Here is a 10,971-nt window from a genome sequence, read left to right as displayed (position 1 = left end):
GGAGGAGTGGCTCTGGAGGGAGGAGGTGGAATTACTTTGATTGGATATTTTCAAAGCTTGCTCTTGCTCGTTTCTACAATTTTAACCAACCCCAGGTTTAACTGGATGACAAATTGTTAATATTCTCTTTGTTCTTGTGATGATTTACCGATCTATATGATGAATTCCATAATTTCAAAAGCACAGTTCCCTATTTGTATAAAAAAAAAAGATATGTCAAATTTTCCCCGGTACAGCGTCTGTTCTCACTGAATTCACAACATCCAGGTAAAATCCAGTGGGATTATATTGGATTACTTTGCGGAACATAACGTTAAACAGTGTCGTTCCTGCAGTGAAAACATGGGGAGCATTTCTTTTTCAACAGGACACAACATGGTCTGAATGTAGTCTAATTTTAAATCTAGCACCTCTAGGCATCTAATGTGTGTCGTGCGTGCAAGAAAAAAAACAGTCAGGTGACAAAATTCATATTGTAAATGCATATTATCACAATGAACTCATATGTACATTACAATGACGGATTGTACAATATACAGACTTGATACATTCTATAATAGAGTTAAATGGCAATTACATTGCAGCAGGATGCAGTACAGTATAAATATTTCCTTTACAAAGATACAATATGTGTCATTTAACATGAGATAAACAAAATATACAGCATGTTCAAGAGGAGTTTGTTTCTTTACAGTCAGACTTATAATATTGTATATGACCTTTCATAGAGTTTGGCCTTCTCTTTCTGATTGCAACCCAGTTACAGTGTCAAAATATCTTTCTATCCATTTATCCATCCATTTGTACTGCACCTGTCCATCAATGCATCATCCATCCATCCATCCATCCATCCATCCATCCATCCATCCAATCATCCGTCCATCCCTCTGTCCATCTAAGCCATTAATCTTTCAATAACTTGATCTCCAACCTGTTACTTGCTGTAGCTTTCTAACAGAATAACTAACCTTTACATTCTGATATGTTTCCAGTCATCAGGTGAATATTTAGCCCTCTGGATCTCTCTTTTCATTCCCAAGAAGTTACAGGTCATCTGTCATCTAAACTCTTATGAACAGGACATTTTTAGGCTCCTCCCTGTGTCGTGATGTGCCATCTTTAAGTAAATCCAGCGGTGCTTATTCAGATTTTTGCGTGAATAGCTCAAATAATTCAGTCTGTCAGTAGAAATGCAATACAATGTTGGAAATAAAAAACTCTGAAGGAGAATCATGTACAATAATACAGCAGTCAAACAGAAAATGGATCTTTGCCCGCCAAAATATGCAATATCAGACCAACACTGATGTTTATTTACATTTACCAAGATGTCCTCCCGGCTCTCTCCATGAATGGACATTGAATGCACAGAGCTATTTCCCTCTCTGAAAAGGTGAAACCTATACAGTCGACGTTAGGAAACAGCAGGCGCTGCTTGCTAAAAAAACACATTTCCCTGAAAAATCACTTGCAGCAAAAAGCCGAACAGTTCCCTGACTTTTCCCCACAACATACTGTAGTTTACTCCCGTAAAAAAAGGACATGAGTGCCATCTGTCAGAAGAAATGTTTTTCAACCTACCTACCTGGCTAATGGTGGTGACCCTGGCAAATTTTTAAGAAATGTTAAGATCGCTGTAAAAAAAACACACTTTTTAAACAGCATTTTTAACGTGGACTTGAAGAGACTCTCATGAATCTGATAGCATTGCTGAACTATTATTTGGATTCAGCAAACCTACACTCAGATCCTTAAAGGAATTTCAAGGAATACAATCACTTTGGTCTCTGATTCAGAATGTGTCTGCAACGCTGCTGGCAATGAGCGGCTATATTGATGTGAAGATGAATCAGCAGGATATGAAGCGATCTGTGTGCATGAATTAATACAATATTCTGAATATCCATTTAAAATATCTGTGTGTCTGCTGCCTGGATAGCATCTTAACCGAGTAGGTGAAGTGTTTTTACGTGCACACAAATCAGAGACACAATGTCTGAATACAGACTGCAGCTGGCGTGCAGCAAAACAAAGTGTGAAATGTCCTCAGAAAGCTTGCAACGGAAAATCCCATTTTGTAGAGATGAGTCCAAGTAGCATAACATGTCACAGAGACAAATCTGTTTCCTGAACACCACCAGCCCATTCATCTAAAGAAGAGATGTGCTGCAGCAACGCTTTGATTTCCATCAAAAAGCTGCTGGCTTCTTCAGTCTGCTATTCACTGTGCATGTAAACGAATAAAGTGGAAAACACGTTATGATTGATTCGTTTCTCACTTGCATTTTCTGCTGGAAAGTAATTTAGCTGTGATTAGCTGAGAAGGAAGATTCTTTAAGAATTACATTTTTTCGTTTGATGCACCCTCGATGTAGCAAACTGTTTCTAAAGCTGCACCACTCTTACATTTTATATGTACAATAAGTCAAACGACGCCATGTAACATGAAATTGGTCACTTGTAGTAATGAATCGGAGGCGAATTATCAGTCAAATCTGCAACACCACTGGATATTTTTAGGGAGACTTTGGCCGATCTCCAGTCGTGTTTGTGGCTCTAATGCCGGGCGTTTTTTAACGAGACCTCGGCGTATCTCCAGCTGTGTTTGTGTCCAAACATATTTTCGAAATCTTAACCATATCCCAAGACATATTGTGCCTAAATCCCATCATAAGCACAGTTTTGTCACAAGAGAACATTTTAAATTGAACCTAAATAAAAGTGAAGTTTTAACTCATCTGTAGTTTTGCAGAAATGTGCCAGCATTGATTCGGGGCGACTGGGTTGTGGCACCAGAAGACACACAGACAATGTCAGCAACCACCTGGACTCGATTACTGAAAATATACCCAGTTATTGACCCAAATAGTTAATATTTGACTTACATAATTCAGGTCACCAGAAACACAACCCAAAATGAATTGAAATGTAACTGGATGTCTGCTCGATGTGTAAATTGTTTTGCAACATGACTCCGCCAGAAAAAAGCTGTTGCTCAAGAGTCTGTGAGAGTTCACTGAAGGAGCATGGGAGGATCTCTAAACAATCAGATATACAGAAGTTCCTGTACAAATCAGCATAATTTAAAAAGTTTTGTTCCTGATAGAGTGAACCAAATGTAAAGTAAGTATTTTTTCTCCTCCAGTGCACAGAGAGGAACGGCTGGGTTATAAATTCAAATATGGAAAGGAGATATCTCTCAACCTCTTACAGCAATTTATACAGATAATTTGCGAGTCTACAGGGTGTGAGAGGGGGCACGCTGAGATAATATATCTGATGTAACGTAATGACATTATGTGGGTGCTCTACCAGGACGAGGAAAGGCAAAGCAGGACAACTTCTCTGCTCTGTGGAGACTGCAGCTACTGTGAAGTGTCTGTTCTGAACCTGAAAAGTTGAAGCAGCTGAAGCAGAACCTGGTCTGACAGAATTTTCCTTCAGCGCAGCGTAGCAGCAAAACAGGGCACCTCGCCAAGGCCCAGCTCACAACCAGCACATGGAATTCATCTCTTTTCCCTAAGGTTATCCAAGTCAGAGAAGGGATGTGAGTTTTTCAGGTAACCAGCCCCAAGTATGAAATCTGAATTCATCCAACTTTGGATAGAAAAAGTTCAGTGTCCACATCCTTCAGTCCTCCACAGACGACAGCTTCCTTGAATTAAAAGTCTTTTATGGCTTTTCCCACTGTGGCGTCCGGGCATGTTAATGTTCCAGCTCTTTCCAGGGGCTCCACGGAAAAGCATCAATGTTTCGGACATGAAAAACTACAGTCGTAAAACATTAGCAGGCCATATTTGTAGTAGAACATGAGGAACTACGAGTAGAAAACTATTAGGTGTTGATATCGAAAGTCAAGCTTAGGAAATTACAGTTGAAAAAAAACACTGTTCTCAGGCTCGTTTGTGATCCAACACAAGTGTTTTGTAGTCCAACGTAATGAACTACAACAGTCAGCCATGTTTATCTGCTGTCCTGCGACACCTCTCCCCAAGTACTGGCTTCAGTTTCGTCCGAGTCAGAGAGTGCTGCTGTACACAGGTCACTGAAGATATCTGGAGGGAAAAAGAAAACGAGACAGATACAAGTCAGAGTCACATTTGAAAACAACTTGGTAACTTGTGATGTAATAAACAGAACAAGCGTGGGGACGTGTGGACAAACTGTGGCATTCAAACACAGCGCTTAAGAAGAGGGATGCACAGCGCGGACTGCAGTGCCAATAAAACATCACACAACGCAGCTTTAATAGGAGTGTAAAACAGGGGGACATAATAGTCAGGCGTTCAATATCTGCAACGATATCAGCCAGTGGAGTGCGTAAAGAATTATAGGGAAGGCAGACATGAGCAATCAATGCAGACAGGTGAAGAGGGCTTTTTGTAAATGGGCTCCACTTAACCAAAATACTGAAGGTCAGCTGCTAGAGCGTGGAGTTCTGTCCTCCTCAAATATGAAAAAAAAAAAAACAACAACTCAGATTCAAAAGGGGAACGAGATAAAAGGAGGAATAAAAGAGGGCAAGTGAGGAGAAGGGAGGGATAGTTGTTGTTGAGGAGGGGGGCGGACAGAGCTCCGTAACAAAACAAGCAAGGCCGCGACAAACACTTCAAGGGCCAGCCTTCAAGCCGGCGTGAAAGGGAGGAGATGGTGGAGAGATGGATGGAGGACGGAGGGGACACTGAAGCGAGAGAAGAGAAAGAGAGAGAGAGAGAAGAAGAAGTGAAAATAGCCCAGAAGTGGCTGTCCTGGGAGAAGAAGTACTGATTTGTGTATGTGGAGCTCCCAGTTTACCAAAGAGTAACTGGTTCGTATTAGTATTTTATCGCCACCGTCATTTCCTGTTTTTAAAGTTTCTTTTTAATGAGAAGGTCACCGTCGCTCAACACGATCATTTAATGAGTAACTGAACTTTAAATCCAATTATGTTTCACGAGTTACAAAAAACTATGTCACATTGTACTTTCTTCATCATATCTTCTGGAGGAATAAACACTCAGTCAGATCCGGTTCTGCTCTGTTCCGGAACAGATATTACTTTTTAACTTTTGGATTTATCTTCACTCCTGTTTATCAGCCCGACTGCAGCAGCAAACCGCGGAGGTGACCTCCATTATGTTGACTGCTGACCGGCGCTGGAGGGGAAATTAACTTTAACTCATGAACATAACGTTACAGAGAGGAGCTGGGAAACAGAAGAGAGAGAACCGGAGTCTCTGGTGAGTGTTGAGTTCAGTTAGAGGTTGACCTAAATTTAAGCACAGCACCCGTTTCTCGCCAGCTTTACGTCTACTTAACAGTAAAGTTCTCTGCATTGTTGGTGAAGGCCACTGATGATGAATGTGACACGAACAAATGTTCACAGGCGAGGTTCACGTTACGTTTAGTCTCATTTGCCGACTTCCTTCCTCACTCTCTGTCTCACTCATGGAAGTTATAACACAGGTGACCAAATGAAATGCTGTTAACTTGAGTTAACTATTGTACTTTTCAATCTAGTCTCTGGACTCTGACTTCAATTTAATAGGTTCATTTTTCCCACTAAGTTTCCGGGCAATCAGTAAAGTTTTCCCTGTGTATTTTAAATACTACAATAGCCACAAGCTGAAGCCACCTTTGCCGTGGAGGAGGAGCCAGTGAGGCACAAATCAGAGCTTTATTGTTGTAGTTGGAAACCAAACACTGCTTTAGTTTCCAAATTCATTTAAAAACAGAGCCAGAACCCAGATCGAGTCATACTGCCAAATGTTTTATAGTCTTTCCTGAAAACAAAATGTTCGGTAAAAGTTTTAACAATAATTGGATGTTTCTCACAACTCCCTGGGAGTCTTAATGCTTCTGTACTTATGTTTAATATATTACACCAGTTTTGTGCTGATGATTAAAGCAGGAGATGGTTCATTTCTTCTAACCAAAAGTTGTTGTTTCTTTCACTTGTAGAGCTCTGGATGCCCCCAGCCCTCCCAATTTGTTATTCCACAGGGCTCCTTGATAAACAAAAATTAATTTTTGAGCACACATGTTTTCAGGATTGAGGAAACAAGACACATAAACAATAAATCGCGGCCCTTAAAAGTCCTTTTTTTTTTCTTCCTACGCTCACTCCTAGCATGTATAATAGAGAGAGAGGAAGAAAGAGGAGAAATGTGAAGAGTGTAGTCGAGGCAATGTGCTGCAGTCAGTGACATCATGCTCTGATTATTCAACGCAGCAAGCCAAAGCTCCTCCATCCAGCCTGAACCCTGTCCAACACTGCCTCCCTCTCCCCAGAGCAGCGGCACACCCGAGCCCACCCAGTCCTACTGGACCGGCTGCCATGTGAGAGAGTGAGGGGAGGTGTAAAGGAGGAGATGGAGGAGAAGGTGGCTGAGTGAGTGAAGGAGTGAGTGTGTTACAGCAAAGCTGCTGGTGGTTAGTAAGAAACAGCAGTGATGTTACTTAATGAGTGACCTCCTTCAGATGCTGTTTGCAGTATACTGGACGGGACCAACCCCGTCTCCTCTGTTAAAAGGTTCTTGACTAGCCTAGAACATGAAACACAACGCAGGGGAGGGTCTTCACTCGCTCACAGCAGGAAAGTAAACACAGTACACTTCATTTTACAGATCCCACAGTGCCCTTGTTCCCCTGAAAGGAATCGCTGAGGAAGAAACTTTTACAGAATAAAGAAGAAAAACATCACACTGGATAACAATAAAAGAAATGTGGACAAATTAGTCAATTAGTCAAACTCAAAAACCACATAGGTCGTCTATGCAACAGCTTAGTATGACCTTCATTTACGCTTAGGTGATGACCTCTAGTGGCTGTAGTGAATATTACAGCAGCAAAGGAGGAAGTCATTTGTAGTCGTGTAAGAAGCAACAAAGTGTGCAGGGAGGTGGACGGTTGGGTCAAAACAAAACACAGAACTTTGACCCAGGACACCGCTGGTCATATGCCAATCAAACTCAGTAAAAGCACACAGTAGTTCTACTATAAACATGTTTTCTTTGCACTGCTTTCAGTTGAGTATGTGTCAACAAAGATGATCACATTCTGTTTTGAGTTTGTACACAGCCTCCAAACTTTTTTTGGGATCGGATGTTGTAAACATCCTTATAAGTGCCCCTGCGGACATCAAGTTATAGGACAGCTATAAAAGAGTTAATAAAAGTGAGAAAGTCCAAAATTGTCGACCTCCCCGGTGTGCACCTGCCTCAGTGCTGTGAGGTCAAAGGAAGGTCAGGACTTTATGGAACAGATTACATTTAATGCTCTGGCAAAGTCTCAATGAAAACACTACAGGTATGCAACAGAACTGAAAAGTTCTGATGCCACTGCTCTCTAGAAACCGCCTGTGCAAACAGAATAACCTAGAGAGGAAGGAGACGGGCTAACGTCACACATGGGCCGTGTGACAGAGTAAACGCTGGTGCACTGGAAGTCTCACGTTTCCTGAAACAAGAAAAGAGAAATGCATGTGTGACTGTTTTAGACGGCTTTAATTGAGGCTTAATGTGAGCGATTTGTCAGTTAGATGCTGAGCGACGTCTTACTGAGGAGCATAATTGGTTTTGCAGAGCTTTGTTCCAGACCACACACTCAGAGAGCGAGAGAGAGAGAGAGAGAGAAAGGATGTTTCACAGAGCTGGAATCAGGCCAACTCACTGAAAGTCTCAGAGACGGTTATTGATGAAGCATTTGAACAGATGTCCTCACCTTTGAAAATATTTTGGGGTGGATCATTTGTCTGGGAGGAAATAACTGGATAATAACCCAACAAACCTGAGCTGGCTTTTGGGACTTAGACCCAGTTTGACAGAGAGAAAGTGTTTATGGGTATAAAGTCCGTTGCGCCTCTAACCACACACCTGACAGTGATGTCACAGCGTCGACGTTAAAGAAAAACAAGATTTCAGCCGTTTTTAAGCTGCTTGAAGTTTAAATATCTAACATATGAAGATTCCTGACAGTTGCAAAGAAGCACATATTTAACAATTTACAAGTTCACATGACCAACAGGTGTGATTATTTAAAGGGCCTATAAGGAACTTTCCTTTTGTGTTGATTCTGGCGCCCCCTGTGGAGAAAAGGGAAACGACTCGCAACGTCTCTTAATAGAGATCTTGATCTGAGTAGTATTTGTTTTTCAGAGGCCATCACTCAGTCACACAGTCTAAACACACCAAAACATCCACTAACTTTCATTGCAGACATTAATGCACAGTGTTTAATCATCTTTACATATCATCATGCACCATCACTGTCAATCTGAACCCTGCACAAACACAACAGATGAAACACAAATAAATACGTCAACTAAAACTCCTGCAAAATAGTTAGAGAGGGTGAGTGTTACTTTCCGATTTTTCTATGTAAAGGTCACGCTACCATCTGCACGAGCGCTGAACGTTGGCACCGAACGGTCGCCGTGACCTGATGAATCATCTAACGAGAACGTTATTCTCAGACGGCCGTGATTTCATCTCTTTACTTTGTCAGCAGCAACAGCAACTGGCTCAGACTGGAATGAGCTCCGTCCAACTCTGTGATCAGTCATGATTCCAAAATCATAACCAGAATCTGCCTCTTTCTCCAGCTGAGCCACTGGCACGCCTCGACTCCTCTACAGTCGACTTTGAGGACGAAAGGGAAGTTGCCGCGACTCTGGCGTTGTACATCAGAGCGAAGTAGCTCCCTCTTTATTCTGCTCATACTGTGACTTAGTGTTGACGGGATGTGGTCGGATGTGTTCTCAGCCCTTATACAAATATACCACACATTGCCAACAGCAAGCCCACAGGGAGCCGGGACAGGGACGCAGTGTGTGTGTGTGTGTGTGTGTGTGGTGGGTGTGAAATGAAAGCCTAAATCTGGAAGCGCACTCTTGGGAGGGCTACATTAGCAGGCATATTACTGCTTGTGTTGGGATAAGTGACTATCAGCAGTGCACAAACACACATAAGTCCAGAAGCATGCAGCAAAATCCACGCATATGCACAAAAACACACCCATGAACACACACACACACACACACACACACTCGGCTCATCAGTCGCACTCTGCAAACTTCCACAGCCGCACATTAACTTTGATCCACCAAAAAAGAAAAGGGGCGAAAGAATAAAGGCAGAACTTATGAATTCTTCATTTTCCTCAAGTGAGATGAGACAAGCGTGAGTGAGTGAGACCTTTTAGCAGCAAAAACCCATAGATGTAGACGACAGGAGACGGTTTTAAGGGCTGAAATATGCATGAGCTGATGAAAAATGAGCATATTCAAAGCAAGTCGAGCTTTTATCTAACGGAGTATTAGTCACTTCCAAACGCAGAGAGCTTGCATGAGACCAAAACACTCTTCCAGCGGTTGATTCCAGGGGCTGCCTCTCCATAACGGCAGTGGCCTCTGTTCCGAGCAGGATGGATGGCGGCGGTGCGGTGAATGAAACCGAGATTTATTATTCATCTAGAGCTATTGTGTTTTCAGCCGCCTCCTTTTTGATTTGGCAAAAGACCATTAGTCACACATTTTGTTGTTGTATCTCCCACTGGTTCATCAGGGTAATGTTATAGTGAATGAAATTTTAATTCCAAACGAGCCACACTGAGCCTTTAATCCTCGTACAGGGAGAGCAGGGCAGCAGAGGAGCAGCTGTTGAACTAGTCTCATTTCCTTTCTGGGGCTCGGTTCATTCATTCATTCATTAATCAAAGCCAAGACAGACTTTTAACCAGGGAAGTCATGGTATGGGTAATGATCACGGATAGCGGCGGGGGGGAAGTGGAAAAAAGGCTTTCCTTATGCAGAGCGACATCATGCCATCAACACTGATGCCGCCTAACATAACGGCCCTGCATCAAACGCGGCCTTTCTCCGGCTTAATGTTCGATTTTTCTTGATACTCTGTCAGAGAGGATGGATCCGACTCAATATCAGCGGCTCAAGTTTATGGTGCTGTTGTATTGCACTGCATTATGTCGTGAGGTCCAGCCATCCATTTTCCAGATCCATTTATGCTCCTCAGGGTCGTGGGAGGCTGGAGCCTGCATGTATTAGTCTGAAGGCAGGGTACGCCGTGACGTGTGCAGCATACAACCCTGATTTAAAAGAACAAAACAAAGCTGGGACGCGGCGAAAGAGAGCGGATCAAAATCAGAACGCAGTCGTTTGTGTTCACCAACAACGGATTCACGAGGTGTCTGTCTCAGTACAGGTCTGAGACAAAACGTCAGTTTCAGCACGAGACAAAAATGATACTACTTTTCCGACCCGACTTGAAATTCTTCTGCAAAATCATTGTCATCCAGTTGAATTTCCAATGTCAAAGTATCAGCTCTGAGGCTGGCAGATACTTTGACATTGGAAATTCGTCTTGAATTAGCCACACGACTCTGAATCCAATCACATCGTGTCATTTCTCAGACAGACAATCAAAGGATTATGAAAACATATTGCTGCGGCTAAAAGCCTCGATGTCACAATTTATGTTGCTGTTTGCTACTGAATTTCAATTACAGCTCCATAGAAAATGTGCTGGCACCAGGACCGCTGCAATATACAGCGTCGTTTCAGTCCAAAAATGGTGCATGAATAAAATAACACAATGATGCTATTTTTCAATGAGCTGATCGCTGGATGATTAGTGCAGAATGAAGGGGAGCACACGGCGTATTAGGGTCATTTCTGCAGGTTTCCTGTGAAACACTGACGCCGTTATGACCCGTGGCGCTGTTCTGTAACAGCAAAATGACCAGAACACAGCTGCAGGTGGTTGATGGGGCTGCTGATGAATACCAATGAGGCAGTGATCGCTTCACCAGGTGATGACTTTTAAAACTTGCGGCCTGTACTTTCTTTCTGAATAACAGCTCACTCACCAACTGCCCCCAACAACAATTAAAATCCCAGCCCACCTCCTGCCTTCATTAGTTCCTCTGCAAAAGGAATATTTAGCTCATTCTTGTGTCTCAAAACATCAATAATGAGCC

General features: G+C 42.5%; 1 protein-coding gene across 8 annotated transcripts in view; it reads right to left on the bottom strand.

The window, feature by feature from the left end:
* Positions 1–467: 467 nt before the first annotated feature.
* The window catches only part of mcf2l2 (MCF.2 cell line derived transforming sequence-like 2), a 109,883-nt gene continuing 99,379 nt past the window's right edge, over positions 468–10,971 (bottom strand). For 7 of the 8 annotated variants that reach the window (XM_030433062.1, XM_030433065.1, XM_030433060.1 and 4 more), the window contains 2 exons: positions 6,451–6,524; positions 468–4,055 (listed from right to left, as the gene is read on the bottom strand). In XM_030433062.1, coding sequence (XP_030288922.1) covers positions 3,964–4,055; positions 6,451–6,524 — 166 coding nt within the window. In that variant the 3' untranslated portion in view covers positions 468–3,963. The remainder of the gene's footprint in view (positions 4,056–6,450; positions 6,525–10,971) is intronic. The other variant, XM_030433066.1, reaches the window with a different exon arrangement.

Source organism: Sparus aurata, chromosome 11 (genome assembly GCF_900880675.1).
Source record: "Sparus aurata chromosome 11, fSpaAur1.1, whole genome shotgun sequence".
NCBI lineage: Eukaryota > Metazoa > Chordata > Actinopteri > Spariformes > Sparidae > Sparus > Sparus aurata.
The sequence above is the reverse complement of the archived record's forward strand: the minus strand, read 5'-3'. Positions and strand labels throughout refer to the sequence as shown.